The sequence below is a fragment of the Lygodium microphyllum genome, chromosome 2, assembly GCF_053477565.2.
Source record: "Lygodium microphyllum isolate KBCC chromosome 2, Lygodium_microphyllum_v1.1.10, whole genome shotgun sequence".
In the NCBI taxonomy this organism is placed as follows: Eukaryota; Viridiplantae; Streptophyta; class Polypodiopsida; order Schizaeales; family Lygodiaceae; genus Lygodium; species Lygodium microphyllum.
In genome coordinates this window covers 39,556,914-39,581,044 of record NC_141136.1, presented here as the reverse complement: position 1 = coordinate 39,581,044, position 24,131 = coordinate 39,556,914, and the positions used below count along the sequence as shown (strand labels likewise).

Here is a 24,131-nt window from a genome sequence, read left to right as displayed (position 1 = left end):
TGGTTGGCTCCTTGATTTGGCTTCTTAATATCCGTGTTGACTCATGTTATGCTGTAGGTGTGCTGGCTGGGTTCATGAGTGAACCCAAGATGGTGCATTGTCAATCTGCTCAGAGGATTTTGTGGTTCCTATGGGGGACTCTTGATCTTGGGATCTATTATCCCGTTGGTACAGGTGCTACGGACTTGGTACTTACAGGTTGGAGTGATTCAGATTGGGCTAGTGGTGTGGATCAACAGAGGTCCACAACAAGTTATTGTTTTATCTTGGGTGTTGGTGTTGTTTCATGGAGCAGCAAGAAACAACCCACGGTTTCCCTCTCTTTGACTGAGGTAGAGTATTGGGCGGCGCCTTCTACTACATGTGAGACAGTGTGGCTTCGCAAGCTCCCGGAGGAGCTTGGCTGTCCGAGATAGGTCCTATTGTTCTACAGTGCAACAATGAGATTTGCATTGCCTTGGTTAGGAATGCTGTGTTTCATGCTTAAAAGAAGCATGTTGAGATCCAATACCATTTCGTTCGGGAGAAGATCCTGGATGAGACCATTTCCTTGGTCTATCGCAAGGCAGAGGACAATCTTGCTGATGTGTTAACCAAGGCGCTTTCCTAGGCTTCACTTCGACAACACTCTAGATCCCTTAGCCTTTTGCTGTGTCCAGGATCTAAGGGGGGTGTTAGAGATTGGCATTCCTTGGACACACACCACTTTACAACACTTTCTCTAGGCGGTCCATGTGGCAGTCAGTCCGTACAGCAGGCGGTAGGGAGCGCAGGTGCCATGTGGCACAGTTGGTCAGGTTTGCTGCAGTCGGACAGTGCTGGTTGAATAGCTGCTGTCCAATCCTGACCTGCATTATTTTTGGCATTTTCGTGGCCTATTTATTGGCCCTGATTTCAACAGTTATCTTCACAGATTTCAGTCTATACACCATGGAGACTGCCCTCGGGGCTGACGAAGAATGAGATCTTCAAGGTGGAGACATACATAGATATTCTCTTTGCACTTGTGTATATTTCTGCATCCTTATACAACATTCTTCACTGCAGGTTTTCTATGTTTCACTGTCTCTTACTCTCTTTCTTTTCTCTCTTTGTTCACTCTGTCTTGTTCATTCACTTCCACATTGCTTCACTCTGACAACTGGATCTCATGAGACAAATTGCAGCCTTAAAGGCTGAATTGCAGTGTGCATTTGATTTCACATATCTTATCCACTTGCATTACCATCTGGTATACTGTTTATTGTAGAGGGGGTCATTTTTTGTGAATGTCTAAGTACATTGGGTAGCTCCTTGAGCTTTTTCAGATGCAAGATTGGAAGTCTATCTCTACTCCAATTGAGACAGGCCACATGTTTGCACTTGAGGATGCAGGAGATCCATCTGATGCTTCTCTCTATCAGTAGGCTGTTGTATGTCTATTGTAGTTTTGTAATACACGGCTGATATTGGCATACATTTATAGACAATGATTGAGTTGGATGTTTTGACATGTGAGTGTCCATTGATGGTAATTGTTTCATGCTTGGTAATTCATGTATCTTTTGGTTCAGCAAGAAGCAGTCTATAGTGGCCACATCTAGCTATGAAGCTGAATACAGGCCATCATTCACAGCTATATTGGAATGTGTATGACTAAGATGCCTTTTGGTTGATCTTCATGTGAGACAACAATCACCCACTCTTGTTTATACTGACACTCAGAATGCCATGGCAATTCCAAGAAATCCATTTTTCATGCTCGTACTAAGTACATTGAGGTGCATTATCATTATGTTAGAGAGAGGCTCCACCATGCAAGGGAGATTGACTTGGTTTATATCCCTAAACAAGACAACTTGGCAAATGTGTTGTGAGTATGTGTGTTGCCGAATCCTAACCTAACAATACATGCACCATCTGTTGAAGAAACATAGATGCTCAACTGTGGAGTTGCTAAAGGAAATGTTGCAGGCAGATGTAGTAGGTTAGGGCAACAAAGTGTTTTCGTAGCAAGTGTTTGAGAGGGAGCAAGGTGAGTAGGTGGCTCTGGATTAGTGTGCTATATGGAACACGGTGAGTACATGGCTTTGATCTTCTCTAGTCTTACTTTGGTGCATATTCTTGGATTGAGCCCATCTTGGTGAGATCAATAAGTTCGCTCTCTTCTCTTCACAGATCCTTTCAAGCAACAAATAAAACAGGTTTATCTGTATATCTTTCAATTTTGAAGTTGAAGATGTTATTTATGGTTTCTTCCGTAACTCAAATGATTCTCCTAGTTATATTCATATTTTGATGGTAGCACTTCCAATATATCTGTTAATTGTACTTGATTGAATCCATGCTTGATACTGTGTATGGGCGGCTTTAACAGATGACCTTTCTTCGATATATCAGGCAGTGGGATAAAAAAATAATATTTTTACTGAACAAATCAGACATTTATGCCGACATTAATGAGGTATGCTCTATCATGCTGGATGATCATAAAAAACATGCTAAAAAAGTTAGACTGACTGATCTACTGGCTGAGTACAACAGTTCAAATGTGTAGTTTGTTATGGACATCTTTATGAACTTTGTCCCAGCAATTGTGAGTTCTATGGTAAAAGTTTAATGAAAGATCCTAGTGTTTTGTTAATTGGAGGTGCTTTATACAAATTAATTACTTTACAGTTGTTTCACAAGACACCCTGACTGTCGAAATTGTGCCCTCAAAATGAAAAAGAAACCAAAGGCGGTGTTGCTAGTGTTCCAAAATCCCAGATACCACTGTGCAAAAAATTAAAAGAAATCAGACCAATCCAATAATGAGCTTATGTTTTCCTTAAAAATATTTGTGTGTTGAGGAAGTAACCTGCCCCTTGAAAATGAACAATTGCCAATTGTAAGCTTAAGTCATGGCATAAGTGCCAGTGGATTTTTTCTAAGATGTTGATAGGTTTTGCATCTTGTTTATGTGGTAAGTAATATTTTTCTTAAGTCATTGAAACTGGGTTCTTGCAGCTTGAAGAGGTGGTAATGTTTGTTAAAGACAATGCTCAACGGTTACTTGGCGTTGAGGAGGCGACAGTGTATCCTGTATCAGCTAGAAAAGCATTCAAGGCGAAATCTGAGTCAAATGTTTCTGATGGCAGTCTAGATCCCGACAGGCTCACACGTAATAGCACTTGGACTTCCAGTGGCTTCGACAAACTTGAAAGATTTATTAGTGATTTTTTAGGTGGATCTTCTGATGCTGGTGCTGAGCGGAGGAGATTGAAGCTGACAACTCCTTTGGGGATTGCTTTAGCTTTGCTGGAGGCTTGTGAGAGACAACTGGCTGCAGAGGCAGAGAAAGCTGAGTTAGACTTGGATGTACTTACTGGACTACTTAAACGCCTACAATTGACTCAAAAGAGCTTGGAAAATGATGCTTCTTTGCGTCGTCAAGGAATATTAGCTGTGGTATGAACTAATAGCATGAATTTGCACAAGTAACGTGTTTATTCTGAATGAGTTAGCTCTGAGGTTCTCTGAAGTCAATATGCTTTAGGTAATTTTGTTCTTTGGACATACTGGATGTGAAACTTTTAGGCAGATGTTTGTAATTTACTGCTAGGTAAAATTGATCCAATATAAACTCCAATATGGAGTCACTAAGGGAAGCTTGAAAACACTACTGTGGTGATGGTCCACTGCTCTTGTGGTTCTAACAGTTAGTTCTTCCAGATTTCTGCTGCAAAGGGACGTGCCGAAAAATTGGTTGATTCCGTATTACGCCTTTCAAATGTTGATGCAATGGCTAGATACCTTCTAGGAGGTGATCGAACTGGGACAATGCCAGTCAGTGATAGTTATGATAAGCTGATTATTGGCTCTGCATACATGGATGTCCAGGTAAAGCCTTCTAGTGGCTAGAAGTTGGTGTCCATGTGTGTACTGATGTTTCCAATTCTGCTCTTCCAACTGATGCTCATGTTAGCAAACCATTTGAACATATTTTCAGACTCTTTTTGTGCTAGAGATCTTTTTATGCTTCCTATGAGTGAGGTATGCATAAGTGGTATTTGAGTTGGTCCATCTACATACAGAGGCTTCTTGAAGAATATCAGGGCTGGATGAAGGATACTCTTGCACAGCAAGTGAGCAGTTATAAAGAGGTGGTTACAAATAGATGGCCCAATAAGAAGCTGATTAAGAATGAGGAGATGCTACTGGGTGGATGGGATCTCAGCCAGAATGAATCAACCCAGAAGCAAGGAAGTATTGCGGTATTGGATGGTTTTGACACTCAAGCTGCTAAGATTCTCCTTGAGCAAGAAATGCGGGAAGTGGTAAGCTTTCAGTATCACTACAAGGTGTCTAGAACTTCCAATTGTGGAATGGTTGCATTGCTTCTGCTGATAATGTCAGGAGACAAAAATAGGGAGTATGTTCAAATGAATTTGCTGCCTACATAAGCACCTATGATGCGTTGTACCAGAAATGGCACAGTGGCACAATCTCTAGATCAATTAAGATCAAGGCATAAACATTCTTTACCTGAAACTTGCCAATTCTATCAAGAAATGTGAAATCGTGTATATTTGAGCAAATTGTCCACTGTTTCATTGTCCCTGTTTGCGTTTTTGTGTCTGAGGCAACTTGATTAGGACTCGAAACATGTATATGCCTAAAGACCGTGGGTAAAATACCCTCTGTTGTGGTGTTGACTTCTCATTTTGCAAGCTCTTCTTGACACACATTTCTAAATATTATAATTTCAGAAATATAGTTAGTCCCAACAGTTACAGCTGCAACACCAGTTTGTGCATAGGATACGTACTAAACCTCAAATAGATTTCAAGTGCAAACTTGAACCTTGATACATTCAGACGTTAAATTTGGGTGTATCAAAAAGCTGAAACTGTGGTTTGACAGGGCCTCTCTGAAATAGGACTTAGATTGAGCTTACAGTCACCTGGACATATGAGCCTAGCCTATGAAAAGTAGATGATTTAGATTCACACCTACCTACAAGTAAAGAGGTGCCAAGTTGAAATGACTTCTTCTCATTGGCCAGATAGTGTAGAACCAAACCCTCTCACCAATGGTGACGCAAAACCTGTTAGCATGATTGCCAAATAGATTTGGTCCCCATCATCACCACAAACTAGAGAAGTTTTTCTGTTCAGACTACTATGAAATGGGCTTACTTGGAAGGTAAAAAATCATCAGTAAGAATTTAGTTCTCTGTTTTGAACTATTTTTGAAACAATTTTCTTTATACTTCTGCAGGTCCTTACCACATTTGGAGGTTTAGGTGCTGCAGGGGTGTCGGCTTCTGTTTTGACATCTGTTCTTCCAAATACAATTGAAGATCTAGTGGCCTTAGCAGTTTGCTCAGCTGGAGGGTGAGTTCCAACTTTCAAGTTGTTTTTACCCTCCCAAGTATACTCTCTCTCTCTCTCTCTCTCTCTCTCTCTCTGTGTTTTACCAACACAAAAAAAAACCACCCGTGTGTGCTCATGGAAGCTTTTCACCTGCTGACTGCAAATTTTGGTGCGCACAGTCTAGTTGGCGTTTGGAACCTTCCCAGTCGAAGAGCTGATGTTAAAAGAAAGGTCCAAAAAGTTGCTGATTCTTTTGCAAGTCAATTAGGAGCAGCAATGTTAACAGAGCAAAAAGAAGCCATTGCCCAGTTGAAGCAAGAGGTCGATGAGGTAATTGAACCTTACCTGCAAGCAGCTCAAGATGAAGCCAACAGGGTGAATGAGTTGAAAAAGCGTGTGCAGCAAACAATCGACCAGATTGAAGCTCTTCGACTGAGAGTCCAGAATTTGGGGATATCCTAACTTGATGGACGGATGCATATTGCAGAGCGAGTGGATTGGCAGAAAGCTTGTACAAGCTGTTGCAGATATTTATTCAATAGCTTTTCAATTCATTGCCATGGTGGATGGGACCTTGAAGTCTGACTAATGTCTGCATTTCTGGTTCGCTCGAGCTGGAACGGAGTTTGGTACTTGGCAAGCCCCTGTGGTGAACTCATGGCAGTGCGTTTGCTGAGTCCAGCTTGCATTAAGAGCTGGGCTTTCCATCATTCTGCACTCATGTAAGAGTTATGCTTGTAGACCAATTTTGTACCACTATCACTCACTCCCTGTACACGATGGAAATACGTCAATCTTGAGTAGGCCCAATTATCAGTAATCGAGTCTTCTATGTATACAGACGGCCAACAGATATGTGATCTTATATTGCCCATATATATAATTGCTTTTGTCGCCTGTCTTCTGCTGTTAATATCTCATTTCCCGTGTATAGTCGCTTTCCCGTATGCATACTTATATTAGAGGATCACTGTAATCGCCTATTTATTACTGTTAATATTCCGTTTTTTGGGTACTGTCTACAATTTGAATCAACGTGTTCTTTCAAGTGCGGAGTCCTCCATTACATTGAATCAATCACTGGTTTCATTATTATTCTCAGCAATACATTCAAGAGCTAATCACATTATGTGGCCAGGCTTGAGGTGCGTTATAAATACACGACTGTCAGCCCTAATTCCTCCTTAAAACATGAAAAGCAGTCCCAATGGTGAGGTCCTAGCAGTTGAAACTTGGGCCTGTAAGCATATCAGGTGATGGGCTGAAGACTTAGCAGGCATAGCACTTGGTTCCCGAAGGTGATGGCCTTGTGTTTGAAATTTGGGCGTAAAAGCAAATACAAGGTCAAGGTTCAAGTCTTGGTGGGTACACGAATTGTTATGACGCCCTTCTTCACACGGTGAGATTGTGTAAAGCTGGATGAACCCCTTTGAATGAAGTGCTTGGCTTCTGCCTAAGCAGGGCATTCTTCTAAATTTAAAGGGGAGATTTAACCTATATCTATTTATAATGTAAGATTTTGCCTGGTATTTAAGGGAATATTCCAACCTCAAGATGTTCTATCTTGAACCTTTGCAAAAAAAAAAGCACAATTCAAAGCCATTATAGAAGAGTTCAAAAAGCCTAAGCATTAGGTTGCTTTAGGGTTGCTCATGTGTACAATAACTCTTGTAGGCTTAGTAGTTCCTGTCTCAGTGGCACCCTGAAGTAGATTGTATATAAATCTTGAGTTAACATTTTGCCCTCTACACCTTTGAAGCATCTTAGAGGATGTTAATATCAGGTTTTTTCTTCCTTTCTTTCTCTCCCTTATGCTCTTCTGTGTCTTTCAATAGAAAAGAAAGCTGAAGTGTCCCATTGCCATGTTTATACTTATCAAATCTTGTGATTTTGGGATGTATCTTTCGACCCATGTCCCACGGTAATTTCTACCTAAGCATCCATTGACAAACTACCAAAACCAAATTGTCGAGCACACTCTTTGTTTCTCTTCCATTTGCCCCTCTAATGACCTTAAGCTCTAGGAAAGTGGTGATTGGCCAAGCTTTCTCCTTGAAGATTGAAGGTTTCGATTCCTACAAATTTGCACCAATATGTTGCATGCTATGCACTTATGCCATTTCTATGGATACTATTTCTGTGATTATAACACCCATTGTTATTGGAGATTTAAATTCCGTTTCTATTAAAAGGTCTAGGCATAGTTAATTGTCATGAATGTACTCCCTCTTTCGTATTCATGCTTGGCTAATTTACTACTCAATTTGATTCTAAGTTGGAGTTGTAGGTTGTAAAGTGTTGGTTTTTTACCTTTGAGCATTAGCATCATCATTATGCCAATAATTCAATTGAAGCTCGTCAAAAGCACTTGGAAGCTACTTGACGGTAAGAGTAAGAATCACAAGGTGTTCTTAGATTGTAAGGGCAGCATTATTGCGAAAACAAATATTTAAGTTACAAGATGATGCTAATTGGCATTTGCTACATAAATCTAGTCGGCAAATGACATTGATGAAGAGTTCAACAAACATATTTCAATTGACATTGATAATGAGCTCAATAGACACAACACATTGGTTAATGATTTGTGATTCTAGATTATTTGTTGTTTGAACAAATTTGCTTCTCTTGTAAGTATGGATACATCAAAACACCTCCTACCTTGGTCATCTAGCTTCATTCACATATTGAAAGCAATTAAGATAGAAGCTTTAGTTGCTTCAAAGGAAACATCACCAATATTCTAGAATGTAGCAATGCTAATATCGAGGAGATTATGTTGAAGTTGGGTGTAGTCAATACCACATCTTGTTTCAAACATGATGCTCTTCCAATACATCGCATGCTTGGTGCTTTAGACCATCCATCATAGAATGTAGAATCAATTAAATGTTCACACATTAAAATCTCCCAATATGAAACTTGTATGAGCAAAAGAAAGACATTTTAGGTTGGTGGATAATAGAAAGTGTTGTCTTCTAGAATCTAGAGCCTACAGACTCATCAGCCATAACAATTCATTCTCAAACATGATTTCCGCAATGGGAAATTTACTATGGACCTTTTGTTTAATCAAAGAAGGTTGTAATGATGATTGGATGGCAAATATAACTAGTGATTGATATCCAAATTCTAATGAGATCCAACATTTGTTCTCTCCTTCTATCTCTCTTGTTGAAAGTGAAAGGTGAGAAGGATGGAAGCTTGCACTTGAGAGCTAGGTGATATCCAAATTCTAATGAGATCCAACATTTGTTCTCTCCTTCTACCTCTCTTGTTGAAAGTGAAAGGTGAGAAGGATCGAAGCTTGTACTCGAGAGCTAGGTGAGAAGGATCGAAGCTTGCACTTGAGAGCTATATCGAGAGAGCAAGAGTAAGAAAGAGAGAGACAAGAAATGGGAACTCCAACAGTCACAATGTGTGACTGGGCCTTCCTTTATTCAAACTGTCACTAAAAGAATAAAGAATAACGTTGATGGGCGTTTGCCACCTGCAGTGTGTAGTGACGGACTGTCAGTGTAGTAATACACGGGCGGCTAGGCAGAGGCGCCTTTACTCCCAACAACCTCCCACTTAAAGGTGAATCTGCCCTAGTGAGGAGTGAAATGGAAAAAAAAAGGGAAAAAAAAGACAGTACAACATGTACACATGTACAACAGGATGAGGAAAGACATCATCTCATCCCACGGCCATCAACCTCCCGAGGAAGGCAAAGCGCTCTGTAGAGAGACTTTTCATGAGGAGATCTGCAGGATTTTGGTCAGTCGAGATCTTGACAAGGTCAACAGACTTGTCCTCAACGACCCCACGTATGAAGTGATACCTCACCTCAATGTATTTCGTCTTCGCATGGAAGACCGGACTCTTGGCTAACTGAATAGCACTCATAGAATCCGAATGTAGTGTAGGGATAGCATCAATACCAAGGTCAGCAACCAAACGACCCAACCAAATGGTCTCCTTGCAAGCCTCAGTGGGTGGCTGCAACATACTCGGCCTCTGTAGTAGAAAGGGCCATGCATTTCTGCACCCTGAACATCCAAGAAACAGCACCTCCAGCATAGGTGAATACATAGCTGGAAGTGGACTTCCTACTATCTATATGTCATGTATAATCAGAGTTAGTGTACCCTACGACTCCTGTATCTTGGCTGTCATAGCATATGCACATATCTGCAGTGCCCTTCAAGTACCTCATGATACCCTTCACGGCGTCCCAATGCTTCTTGCCAGGTGTAGCCATATAGCATGCCACAACACCAACTGCAAAGGCAATATCGGGACGAGTGGCTATCATGGCATACATAAGACTGCCCACTACGGATGTATAGGGAATCTTGGCCATCTCGGCTCTCTACTCATTTGTCTGCGAATCATCAGCCTATGATACCTTCACATAAGAAGGCAATGGACAACCAATAGGCTTTACGTCTTGCATGCGGAAGCGCTCAAGGATTTTATAAATGTACTCCCTCTGTGACAAGTAGAGGAGTCCATGATGCTTGTCGCATCTAATGCGCATACCAAGTATGTGAGAGGCCTGTCCCAGATCTTTCATCTCAAAGCTCTTCTTGAGCTGAGCCGTAAAAGCATCTAGCTCATCACAAGCTTTCCCTGCTATCAGCGTATCATCCACATAGAGTACCAAAATCAATAAAGAACCATCACGTGCTTTTTTTGTGTAAAGACACGGATCCATAGCACTCCTGCTATAGCCTTGTGACTGCATAAAGACATCAAACTTATGATACCATTCCCTAGGTGCCTGTTTCAAGCATTAAAGGCTTTTCTTCAATTTGCACACTAGGTGCTCCCTGCCAGGTTCTGCAGAGCCCTTAGGCTGCTCCATATAAATCTCATAATGCAAGTCCCCATGTAAGAAAGCCATCTTGACATCCATCTAGTATGAATCCAAGTCAAGCTGAGCAACCAAAGCCAAGACTAAGCGCAAGGTGGTCATCTTAACCACAGGAGAAAAGACCTTATCAAAGTCCACACCATGCTCCTGCTTAAAACCCTTTGCTATCAATCTAGCCTTGTATGCCAGCTTGGGGTGTCCAGGGGTACTTTTTAGCTTGTACACCCACTTGCATGGCAAAGCCTTCTTGTCCGTAGGCAAGGAAACCAAATCCCAAGTCTCATTCTTATGCAAGGAGTTTATCTCAGACTGCATAGCCCTCTCCTAGGAGTGACTGTCACCCCTACGCATAGCCTCATCATAAGTAAAAGGCTCTCCTACATTTATAACCAAGACATAATGCATCGAGGGCTGAAATCTATCAAGTGGACGTCTGTCTCTAGTAGACCGGCTTTGTTGCCTGCCCAGCTGCCTATCCAACACCCTGACCATGAGCATCTGCTGCAACTGGAGGTTGTCCAATTGGCTGTGTGGGAGCTCTCAACTCCTCCTGAAATATGACCTTGCGGATCTCAACAACTCTCTCAGGTTGCCTATGCATCTTGTCTTCATGGAAGACTACATCATGACTGTGGATGACTTTTTGCGCTTGTGGATCCCAGAGATGGTAACTCATCTCGCCTGCATCCCCATAACCAAGGAAAATGCATTTGAAACTCTTAGGATCCAGCTTACTTCTCTTGTCCCTGGGCACATGGCAAAATGCCTCACATCCAAAGACACGGAGATGCGCATAAGAGGGAGGTTTTCCAGTCCATACCTCCTCTACAACCTGGAAATCCAAACCACTAGAAGGTGATCTGTTTATGATATGTACAACTATACTAACTGCCTCAGCCCAAAAGCTCTGTGGTAGGCCTGCATGACTAAGCATACTGTGTACACGCTCTTGGATGGTTCTATTCATCTGGTCAACCAAACCATTCTGGGGGGGGGGTATAGGGGGCGGTCAACTGATGCTTAATAACCCTCTCATCACATAACTGCTCAAAAGCATGTTTATCTATCCTTAGACATTTTAGCCTATACCCAAACTGGTTCTCAACCAATACAAGCCATCTCTGAAACACAGCCAAGACATCGGATTTCACCTTAATGGGATAAGCCCAAACTTTTCGTGAAAAATCATCTATGAAAGTAACAAACTACTTTGCACCACCCATAGACTGACAAGGCATGGGCCCACAGACATCCGAATGTACCAATGCCAAGGGCTCGCTCATGCGTGGCCTACTAGACTTCTTATGCTGCGTAGACCTAGTCTGCCTGCCATAAAGACAATGCTCACATGAATCAAAACATGCATAATCAAGGGGCGGTAAGTACTGCAAACCAGAAAGCATTTTCATTCCCTTCAAAGACATATGGCCCAAACGGGCATGCCAAAGAGATATATGTGGGATAGAACCCATAGACAAAACATGATCAAGGGAAGAAGCGGATACAATCAAGGGATAGAGGCTACCAGCCTTGGCACCTCTTGCAATCACAAGTAGATACATGATAACCTGTGTCATCAAGCTATCTAGCTGACATGAGACTGCGTGTCAAAGCAGGTACATGATGTACATCCTGCATAACAAAACTGCTGCCAGAAGGAAACTACAACCTAACATCACCAATGCCCACAATATCAAGAGAGGTGTCATCACCCAAGCGCACAGAACCCGAAACAGTACGGTATGAATGAAACCACTCTCGGTAAGGTGTCACATGAAAGGACGCACGTGAGTCCAAGAGCCAACACTGTGCATACATAGAGTGTATCTCTATCATATGCAAAGCACTAGAAGAAGCTGTAAGGATATAATCATGATCGACATCCTCAGGCTGCATAACATTGATCTCTTCAATTTTAACACTGGACTTTGCAGGCACTGTGCCACGATCAGAAGACTTATCCTGCACTTTGTCTTTCCCCTTATCTTTGCGCCTTTCATTGCACATTTCATGGCATTGTGGCCTAATATGGCCCTTTTTTCCATAATGGTGACAAGTAACATCTGCATTCTTGCCACGAGATTTGCTACGTGACTTTCCACGAGACTTGGACCGATATTTTTGAGAATCCCGTCCATGGCCACTGCTACTGCCATGCTTTCCATATCCATCATTCCTGCCTCTAACTGTCATAGCATGCGACACACGAGAGGCATCCAAATTCTTACGGTTAACCTATTCCTGCTGAAGAGCACTCTCAACATCAAGATAGCAGTAGAGGCACATAATGCAGTGCAGAATACATCCCATGACTCATTAAGAGTACCAAGCAAGAAAAGAGGAGTGACATCCTCTGCAAAAGTGATGTCTTGCGAAGTCAAGTTCTTGAGTATAGCATGGAACTGGCTCAAGTGAGCAGTCATAGTCACATTCTCCTTCATGCGCAGATCCATAAGCTGCTTCAACCCCAATACATTTGACTGGCTGGACTTTTCTTGTTATAGAGATTCTTGATTTTATCCCACAACTGCCATGCACTCTGTTCTTCCTCAAATACATTGTAATGAACCTGTTCTGTGAGAGATAATACAATAGTGGACTTGCATAACTTATCAAGCTCAAGCCATTCCTCATCTGGCATAGTCGCAGGCGGATGCCCGCTCAACCTCAATGGTTTGATTTGCGATTTCTACACTAGCACCTGCCAAATGTGGCTCTTCCAATAAGAGTAATTCGTACCATCAAGCTTAGTGATGTTGAAAATAGTATGATCAGTGGACGAACTCGCCATAATGCAGGCTGGAAGACTGCAGACAGTTCAAAACTGCTTGTTGTTCATTGCAGAAATTGACCAAAAAATCACCAAAATCTAGAGAAAATGGCGAGAAAAGTGTAACCAAAGCTGCTACCCACCAAGTACTAGTGAAAGTACATCATTTCAAAATATTTCAGCATGAAAAATCCATGTCAGTCCGGAGTTATATGCTTGCTGTAATAAATGACAACAGGGTACTATGAGAGTCAATTGTTGACCAAATCACTGCACCAAGTCAATAAATGACAGCCAAGACATGACCAGCCATAAACAGGCACAAATCAACACCAAACAGTCATCAAGACCCTGAGCAAATACCCAAACATGTCACCAAAGCATCCGTCAAGGCATACCCCTTGGACAGTAGGGCAAAGTATACATAACACTGGCAAGACCTGACACCAATAGGTATATGCTCACAAGAGTGCAAAGCCCAAGCTTAGGTCAAAAGCAACTCCAAGATATCAGTGCATGAACCATGCAACATTTAAGTGTAAGAGATCCCAAAGTCTCAAGTATCTGCAAAATGCTCAAATAGCATAAACCTCCTGCTCAATGTCGGTCAAGCATACAAGATGCTCCCACTGGCACAAAAGACGGATAAACGAGCTCAACAGCTCAATCAAACCAAGTCAAAGTACCAAAGACAAGTAACCAAGACAATGCCTCAATAGCGTCCCAAGAGCATGACAGCTACAAGGCAATTGTAGGTAGCATCCATGCGCAAGACATACATCCCAATAAAGATCTCTGACAACCAAAGTGACATCCAATACAAAATTCTAGAATAGCAAATGAGAATCCAAGCCAAGTCTTCAGAGAGCATGAAATCTCAACAAGTACATGGTACATTGTGCCAAGACAAATGCATCAAGCCGTAGGCGTCGGGTAAGCATGTACCCAAAGAGCATATAACTGTCAAAAGCACTTACCACTGTCAAGCATAGGACGATGTCAATAAGTGCGGAATGAAATAAGCTCAAGATTCCAAGCATCCGGATCCAATGACAAGCTCGAAGTTGTCCCTCGATGATCAATACATCATAGCATAACCCAAGACATACATCCGAAACCAATAGGCATATGTCAAAGCATGAAAGATGTCTTCAGCCCAAGAGTATTCAGTATGCATTTACTGTTATAAACTGTGTATTTCCAGCCCCACAATCAGGCCAAAATCATAGCATTACATGTAGCTTCAATCCCCCAATCAATCGGGATGCAATAGGCATCAAACCGGTTATGTAGTCATGCCCAAACAAGCATAGGCATAAACTGTGAATGTAGCACTAGCATCAAATGTCTGTGGACTGTTTATAACAGTCCTGAAACACTGTTTTTAGCCACCAAACCAATGCCTAACCTCAAAGGATCAATGCCAAGTATCAATACATGTGCAAAAAGCCTGAAATGGAGCTCGAACAAGTGCTTAGAACAAGTGCTTAATCCCAAGCTGGAGCTAGAGCTGAAGTGGTTGAATGGTGGCTGTCTAGAATCAGGCGCAAATTTGTGTGATGATGCTGCTGCTCCTTCTCGTCCACGTGGAAGGTTTGGAGAGATTGGAGGGCTCAAACATGAGCCAAAGAGGCCTTGGAACAAGCCTCTAGCAGCCCACAACTAGTGGCAAAGAGATATGAAGGTTGGAAGCTTCAATGGTGGCTGCCTTGTTTACCTAGACTTGTGGACTGAAATAAATCTATGAAATTATGAAGTAATACCTCAATGTCAATGCCTTGATGGTGCCTCAATAGGCCGGGAAGAAGCTCGGGAAGCCGAGGAGTGACGGGAGCTCAAGAGAATGAGCTATGGTTGCCGAGAAGGAGACCCAACGCGAGTGGGGAGTTGATGGGAAGCTGAGAATGCCACCAGCCAAGCTCAAGAGTCAGAAAGTCGAGCTGTGATACCAGTTGAAAGGTGAGAAGGATCGAAGCTTGCACTCGAGAGCTATGACGGGAGAGCAAGAGCAAGAAAGAGAGAGACAAGAAATGGGAACTCCAATAGTCACAATGTGTGACCGGGCCTTCCTTTATTCAAACTGTCACTAAAAGAATAAAGAATAAAGTGATGGCGACGGGCGCCCGCCACCTGCAGTATGCAGTGGCGGTGACTGTCAGTGTAGTAATACACAGGTGGCTAGGCGGAGGCGCCTTTACCCCCAACAGAAAGAGTCAATTCTTTCTACCCTTGTTAGATAGTTCTCTCTTTTTCTTATTGTTGTGGGCCACATGGAAAGAGGTGTTGTTATTTGCATATCTAAATAACAATAATACTTGGAAAGAGCTCATACATTTGACCTGGATTTGTAACACATTGAAACCAAGAAGGAAAGAAAGGTATGCCTCTTTTGAGTTCTGGTGTTCTTTATATGAATCTATCAACAATACTTAGTTGTGGCTAGCATTGTTGTAAGATGTTATTTACCTTCAACTCCTTGTGCACATCCTTTTCAATCTTGTTTGAACTCAAATCTCCTCTCTTCTAGTGCTTAGCCTTGCCTACGATCTAATGTTTAGGAAATGCTATTATGTGTAGAATATAGACTTTCCTTCTACACAGAGATTTAGCTAGCAAGTCCCATTTTTTAGCCAGTTGTAAATTTTTTCATTGTATTTAGACCTTTGAATTTTCTTTTTAATGCACAAAAAGTATAAATTTCCCCCTCTTTTGATTGCAAGAAACTATTCACTTTCCTTTGTTTTGTAAGAGACTATTCATATTGATTTTGGACTAATTTAGATTTTCAATCTTGAAAAGTATCCTATTAAATTATAAATGAATATATTATACTCTAATATAAGAAAAATTTCAAATAAAATCAAGGTTTAGTCCATAGACTCCACACATAGAGGTAGCTTCTATAAGACTCATTTTGGCAAAATCCACTCCTACATGGTATTTAGACATCATAAAATTTACCTTGAATGCATCCCCATCCACAATTACTAGAAACATTTCAACATCCATAATCTTAGGCAATCCATAACAAGAGGCAATAGTATCATTGTTAAGAGTACCATAGTCAGGGAAAAGACAATAAGCACTCCATTGCCCCCATATGTGAATCTTCATGATGATGATTGTCCCAAATCTAATGTGGAAAATGCTAAGATAGAAAAGGTTCTTTATGCATCATACATGGGTAGTCTCATGTATGCCATGATTGCTATTTGCTTGAACATTATGTTTGTAGCGGGAATTGTGAGTAGATACATGTCAAATTGTAGCAAGAAACATTGGAAAGCAAGGAAATGCATCGAGGTACTTAAATGGTACATGGGATCTATGCATATGCTTTGGGAGGGGAGCAATAGTAGTTAACTTGGGTACATAGATGTCGACTATTCATGGAATGTTGACAATAGGAAGTCAGCCATAAGATATGTCTTAACCTTGAATGGTAGTGCAATCTCATGGATGTCTCACTTACATGATTGGATGGCCTTTCTACCACTAAGACACAATATGTAGTAGAGCACTATAGTTGATACACATCTGATATTGTTGTCACTCTCACGAGCTAGATCATCAGGCTTACAGACTGCTTATTTCTTTAAGTGTTTCAAGCAATGCAGCTATGACTACCTCTCATCTAACCATTGCAAACTCTCCCAATGAATGTAGTGAATTTACTAATTTACATTTTCATCCACCTTCTTTGTCTCAATTTTCACATAAACTCTACGAAGAAGAAGAAAAAGAAAAAGAAAAAGGAGAAGAGGAAGCAATAGCTTCTCCAACCGCCCCCCCCCCCCCCCCCCCCCCCCCTCTCATAAGCAAGAAGTAAGGAGAGGGCTCACAAGGTAGCACCCCACAAGAATGAGCTTATCCATTCACTTAAAGTTTTCTCAGTTTTTATATATGGCCTCAATTTTTGGGCACCCTTCTTCTGCATTTGCTAGATAGTCCTTTCAATTGCATGCACAATTTACATTCTCTTACTTGTTTACTGATTAGCTTGGCCAAAATGAGTAATTACAGTTTGCACGAGAGCGAACCCAATGCTCTCATACAAAAATAAATCCAAGTACTTTTTTATTTCAAAAAGTACACATTCTAAGCTATTTATTTATCCCACTTTTCTTGCACCTCTATAATTTTTTATTTTTTATTTTTTCTTCTTTTATATGCTCCTTGGTTGCGCCTTCGTAGAAGGGGTTAACATTAACCCTCCTCCTAGAGTGGGCGAGTCCCATGGCACTTTGTGGTTTGATGGGATCTAGGTGTAGTTGATGTCAGTTGATAAAGGGTAACCATTAGTATCCTTATGCTTGGGGGAGAGAAAATAATCAAGATGATATGGGCCACCAATGTTGTTGGTTTCATCAAGCTGCTCTTCAAGATATGTCCTCATGATAAAAGAATGTATGCACTTCCTAAGGGGTGTCCATCTCACTCTGCTATGAATTTTGTGTATGTGCTAGTACAACTTGGACATGAGTCACCCCAAGTAGGCTTGGAGTGTTGTCTCACACTTGAGAATCTACTTAGTGTTAGGGGAGGTGCAATACTACAAAGCTTAGGGTGACATATCTACTAACGTTCTCAGGATGTCCTACCCTTGAGGTGCCCTGAGTTTTTGAAGTGGGGAAGGGCTAGGGGTTAAGCCCCCCTAGGTGTTGTGATTGTGTGTGGCTCTTAGTCTTTTCTTTCTTTCTCTTTTCTCTTTTTTTACCACTTTTTTTTTTTGGGAAGCAATATAATGTACAAGTAAATGATAACGACTTCATTGGGGCTCTCTTTGATTTTGCAGTGGTGGATAGGGTAGTGGCCGCAATGATCTTTCTAAGCAAGCTTTGCTCATCATATAGGTTTTCAGTGGTGGGAACCTTGCTCCCAAGGGTGTTGTTAGAAGGAAAGGGTGGCTATAACTAGTGAATTGACTGACATTCATGTCTTCTAGTAGCTCAAAGCAGTATGGCGGTAGTAGTGTAGCATGGAGGAGCAGTTCACCATGGTATACCTATCTATTCTCACATTCATATCAAAGAAAAATGGGTGGAGATCCTCCTCTTCTATTGCCTTCTTCTGGTTGATTAGTTGGAGAATCAATCTTAACTAATTGCATGTTATAATGAAAGTGGAGTCTGGACAAGAAGAGAAATCCTCCATGAATCATTTGAAAGAAGGAATCAAGTCATTCTCTCAGAACTGAGGTTGTCTTCTAGCCTTTGTGCATTGAAATTGTATATCAAATAATGGAAATCATGCTTGTCATGCCTTGTAGAGTTGTAATCAACTCTGTGCTTTCTAAGATAATGCATATAAGTGGGGTTCCCTCACTTGCATGATAGTGAGATGTAGACACATGCTTCCATGTTGTCATTTAAGATATTCCTTCTCGAATTTTAGGCAAGGCAATCTATGGTCCATCATGGAAAGTTTTCAACACTAAGTGCTGAAAGGAAAAGGGCTAGTTCAAAGGCTTAATTAGAAAATGGCACCTATTAAAGAAGGATGTCACAAAGAGAAGTCCATGTATAAAAGTTGGAAAAAGAAAAACAGATCATTCTTGTGTGCACAACTTTCTCTCAAGTACTCTCTTTCTCACTATTCTTGCATAGTAGTTGCTTGCGCTCCCCCCCCCCCCCCCCCCCCCCCCCCCACCACCAACACACACACAGATTGAGGCAGCCTTAGTGAAGATGAATTCATATTCCTCCCATGAGCAGGTAGGGACTTCACATTGTTTGTGGTATTTTCATCAAGGAGGCCTAGTCGAGTCATCGAATACATGCGACAATGTTTTGATTAGTATTCATAGCCATGTTGGCCACTAGTTCCAAGAGAGATCTCATAAGAAGATTGGAGATCTAGAGGGGAATTTGACTTTTGATGGCTAATTTGATTAAGTGATATGGCTGCTTGACTTTGACTTGTTGTAGGCGCACTGAATTAATGGTGTTCTTAGGTTCAGACGGGGATCTTGCATCCAATGGTTGGGACTTGGACTTGATAGTGATAATGAAACATAATTGTAGCAATCCTTGGCATTCCCTCGTAGTTAGGAATGGCTAGCCTATGTGGGTTTCTTAGCTTAGTGAGTTGTGATTCTTTGTGGATTGTTTGACAATGTTTGAAGTCTAGGCTTCTTGTAGGATTGACTAGTGGTACCTATGGTTCTTTCATTTTGTAGGCTCATTGAGGTACATCACTAGGTGCTGGTGATCATAGGGTGTGGGAATATTAGCGTAGCCTTATGTGTGATCTTCAACAACCATATGTGCTTGTTGACAGCATATTATGCTTGTGCTTTGAGTAGAGTTTTAGGAACCCATCGAGCTGGATTCGATCAATAATGTTTGCATAATCATCATACCACCTAGTAAGCGGTTAGTTTTTACTAGTGATGAGCATGCTTGCTTTTCCATTCAACATTGGCACCCACTCTTGATGATTCGTATTGGACCGATGTACATGATTGATTTGTTTACAAATGGTTTGCCTAAGCCTTGAGCAATTCATTGAGGATATTATCATTGCTCTTTGTATGGGGTAAATTGGGATACATGGGGAGTGTCAGTGGTATTGCATTCTCAACCCATGCATTAGTACCCTTGCTAAAAGTTGTGATGATCTTGACATTGGGTAACTCTAGATGAATATGTTGTAGTTTGAGTTTGACCATACACTTTCTTAGTCATTTAAATGGGTGTCCCAATAGTACCTCATTATCAACCCCTTTTGTGTTAGGCAACAAGTAGAAACTGGTGGGTAGACTTTCAGTCTCGATAGTCAACATGATTTGATATCTCCCTAATAATGCGTAAGGAGATCCTTTGTATGGATTTAATTTTGTAGTCATCTTGGGATTTCCTTGCAGTTAGTGCGATGCTTAGGTAAGTGGTGGGTAAGGGGCTTTCATCTTCAGGATTGAGTTCAGTGATTCTAACTGCTTGTATGGCAATAGATGGTAGTGCCATTGGGGTTCTGGGTAGTTGATGTGCAGGTGGATAATAATTTTAAATTTGACTTCCATTGAAGAAGCCTATACTTTCACCGTTCAATGTTTCAAGCTTGACATTATCCTCTCTATTTATTGCACGCATCGGAAAGGGCCTAGACCTTGAAATTTCATTTTCTTCTCTTTTCCTCTGATGGAATAGAACAACACAAGGTCACCTTTCTCAAAACCCCATTGCTTGATGTGTTTGTCAAACTAGTCATTTCATCGTGTTTTTTCATAGATAAGAGTGTGTATCACCAGTAATCGAGTTTCTAACAATCGTTCTATTTTTATCAAGCAGTTAGTCCAAGCCTTCCTACCTTTCAACTGTTCTTGCACAACCACTCTTAGGCTAGGGACAAATAATTTGATTTGCATAATTGCATCGGTATTATAAGTCAATTTAAAGGGGGTTTGACTAGTTATGGTCTTGTAGGCTATACAATAAGCCCAAAGCGCTGCCATGAGCTTGTTGTCCCAATCACTTTGAGAGGCAGAGATGGTTTTGGTTAGCACATTAATTAGGATTTTGTTTGTAGCTTTAGCTTGACCATTTTCTTATGGATAATATGGGGAGGGTTTTCAATGTATGATCATGAATGTGGACAATAAGTGTGAAATCAATTCATTAATGAAATGTGTACCTTGATCACTCATAATCTCAATGGGATAGTCAAACTGTGAGATCACCTACTCCCATAAGGTCTTTGTTATTGTTCTCACATCATTTTTCCTTGTGGACCTAGCCTTAGCCCACTTGGTCAAGTAATTAGTAGCAACGATAATGTATCTAGCTTGAGAATATTAAGCTATGGGACTTATGGGCCTTAAAAACTATGTTCCCCACTTTTCAAATGGTTATCATGAAAATTTTTGGCATTATTTTCATATTGTCCTTCCTAACCCAAAACTTTTGTGCATTGGCATTTGTCATAGTGCTTAAGGAATCTTGCAATATCGTGAAGTAGAGTCAGCCACCACAACTGAGATTGTAAGATTTTTTGAAATGTGGAATCTCCATCAAAGTGACCCCTTGCAATTCCTACATGTGCTTCAACCAAAACTTCGCACATCTCATGCTCACATACATAATGTCTTAGGAGGCTATCTTGGCCTAACCCTTACAACTATGTGGTGGTCAGATGATTGAGTTGTGTTTTGATTATGAGTTGGCAAAGTCAAGCTTTTTCTATTGGCAAGTCAGGTATTCTATTTTCCAACACCTCAACAATGTCATAACCCTAGTGGGCTGTGAGGTTAGCTTGAAAGAGATATTCTTCTTTAGACATTTTAAACAAATGTGGATCATGTAGGTAATTTGTGATGCCTTTTTTAGCTAGCTCTCCATTGGGTGTTTGGGACAAATGGTCAATCATGTAATGCTGCTTCTCCTTTTGTATTATGATCAGGAGGCCAAATTCAAGAAGAAGTAGCAACCATTAGGCTGTGCAACTAGTAGTGCATGGCTTATTAACAAGATAGATTATAGCTTGGTGGTCTATGAAGAAAGTGAAGGGCATCACTAGCAAATAGTGCCAAAGCTTCTTAATGGAAGACACCATCCCCAATCCTTCTCTTTCAGTGGTGGTCAAATAGTTCATCTCAATGTAGGTAAACTGGTGATTGGGAAAGCCCACTAGGTAGTATAGTATATGTTCTCTAGGTTGGCACAACATTACTCCCACAAAATTCAAGGCATAAATATGCACATGGAATGTTATGTTCTAATCCAGGGCTCATAAAATTGGCGTTGTGGTTAGGGCCTTTTTTAGTGTTTCATAGGCACATTGGCATTTTTTAGTCCATTTGTAAACAATCTATAGCTTGACATATAAAGATAAAACAATTAGTGTGTAGTTTAGAATAAACCATCGGTAATACCTTGCGTTGCCAAGGAAGCATTGAACTCCCTTGTAGCTCACTGATGTGGTGGAAATTGGATAATGACTCTAACTTACACCTAGAATTAGCACTTCAAGGCATTTAAGGAAATACCGTATTGCCTACACCCTTCGAAGACTGTTCCTAGTTTCTTGAGATGGTTTGCACAATTGGTATGCATGCAAAGGTCATCAACAAACACTTCCAACCGTTTATGGAGCATGTCATGGAAAATTTTGCATACTAGTTGTTGGAAAGTGGTAGTAGGCACATTGATTAGGCCGAAGGGGATTGCAATATATGCAAATATGCCCCATTTAGTGGAAAAATCTTTTGGTGCTTGTTGCTTGGATGAACTTGCACTTGATTGTATTCTTAGAATCCATAAAAAAATTTGTAGGCTTTCTTTCCTGCAACTCTTTCCAACATGTGCTTGGTATAAGACAACAAATTGTTGTCTCTTTTTGTGGCTACATTGAGTTTCTTGTAATTTATGCATACTCTAAATTTTCCTTTTTTCTTCAACATAATGACAATGGGGAAAAGCCATTTTTTGTGCTTGCTTTCATAGATTAAGAATCTAAAATTTAGGAGTTTGTTGATTTTCTCCTTAACTATATTGGCACGCTTCGGGTTCATTGCATATGGGCATTGCTTAATTGGCACCGCATCAGGTACCATGGGAATGTTATGGGGTACAATGCTGGGGTCATCCCCCTAAGTTCCTCAAGTGACCAAGTGAATGCATCCTTGAACTCTTGTAAGATATGCACAAGATTAGTCTCCTTGTCCTCAATGAGGTTGTCGATAATGAAGGCAGTTCTAGTCTTATGATCTTATCACCCTCAAGAGCTAAGTTGATCTCTTTGACTTTGACTAGACCTTTAATAGGCTCACTAGTTTGTCCCTCTCATTTAGCCCTAAGTAGCACCATTGTCTTATAATCTTTTTTGAATTTGGTAAAAAATTTTGGGAGATCTTGAGGTTTCTTCTATTTCTCAATATCAATACATTTTGCAATCTTTCTTCGTTCCTTCTTAAATCGTTTGCATTGCAAGTTGACTACCATAGACCCGATGCCATCTAAGTTGACTATTGGGTCACTATCTAAGTTGACTATTGACTTGCAGTTATAGTCATAGTCTTTGTTGGATGAGAGTGCTTCACTCGATAGTTGTAGCTCAGAAGCAGTCTCAACTTTATATACAATCAATGGGTTTGCTTGACTAGGGTGGTATGCTTTGCTAATAACCTAGTACTTCCAAGTACTCTAGTCGAGCTATATCGCAATCCATTCTGACCACTCAATCGACAAGCAACACATGCATTCTCTAAGGTTTTGAGTTGACAATGATTTTCTCAACAAACTGCCCATCAGCGTCATAATCGATTGTCTCAAGCCCCATGGTTGATGCCTCATTTGCTGATTCACAATCAATGCAAGTACTTTCCATGTCTCCTTCATTAGAAAACTCATAATTCGTCATTGCCTCTTCCTCCAATTCAGCGTTCTCCCCGAGAAGAGCCCAGTTTAGATCATGCACCTTGGCATCATCAAGCTTCTAAAAGCTCTTTGATTGGTCTTAGGTTAACACTAGGATTTTTGTACAATTACTTTTTCAAAAAGTCAAGGATCTTAATCAATTTTAGCTTGCTTGTAGACACTTTATAAGTCGTGTTGGGAGTTATTTTGGCATTTCTTGCCATGATGACTATTGGGATTGATGGTGTATGTTGGTTTATTACTTTTGTTGTTTTTTCTTGCTCCTCAATCATAATGGTTGCTTGCTTATAATTATCCTCGTCATCTGAGGAAGGACAGTCAATGGTTGCAAGGATACACATCCAATCTTGCTTGTCATCAAGACAAGCAATGTATTTTGTGAGTGGGGATTTGGCATTACCCTTTAGCATAGAAAAGATGGTGTCTAGGTTGATGGGTGAGGTCTTCCAAGTATCCATCTTAATTCTAACAGCTTCTATGTGGTTTTCGAAGAACATCAAGCTATTACCCCAATCTTTTGTTTCATTGGTCAATGTAACATTGGTGAATTGCCCCAAGCTTGCAATACTGCATGGCTAAGGATGCTAACTTCTGCTCTTGTGTCTACAATTCCTTTTTTGGTGGAGTCTCCTAGTGCGACAACATGAAGTATTATGTACACCTTTGTTCCTTCCCATAATGCATTTACTTGTAGGTTCCATGTTGTAGGATTTAGAGTTAGGCTAGGTATGTGTGTGTTAGTAGTGTTGTGCAGGGGATTACTATTTCAAGCTACATTGGTCATTCAATCCACT

The 24,131-nt window shown here is 40.8% G+C and overlaps 1 protein-coding gene across 4 annotated transcripts in view; it reads left to right on the top strand.

Moving 5' to 3' along the window:
* The window catches only part of FZL (FZO-like protein), a 30,866-nt gene extending 24,629 nt beyond the window's left edge, over positions 1-6,237 (top strand). For 2 of the 4 annotated variants that reach the window (XM_087692244.1, XM_087692240.1), the window contains 6 exons: positions 2,357-2,443; positions 2,989-3,429; positions 3,694-3,861; positions 4,056-4,298; positions 5,242-5,357; positions 5,516-6,237. In XM_087692244.1, the coding sequence (XP_087548370.1) occupies positions 2,357-2,443; positions 2,989-3,429; positions 3,694-3,861; positions 4,056-4,298; positions 5,242-5,357; positions 5,516-5,798 (1,338 nt within the window). In that variant the 3' untranslated portion in view covers positions 5,799-6,237. Of the gene's footprint in view, positions 1-2,356; positions 2,444-2,988; positions 3,430-3,693; positions 3,862-3,970; positions 4,299-5,241; positions 5,358-5,515 lie in introns of those variants that run through there. The other 2 variants (XM_087692241.1, XM_087692248.1) reach the window with 2 other exon arrangements.
* Positions 6,238-24,131: the final 17,894 nt, after the last annotated feature.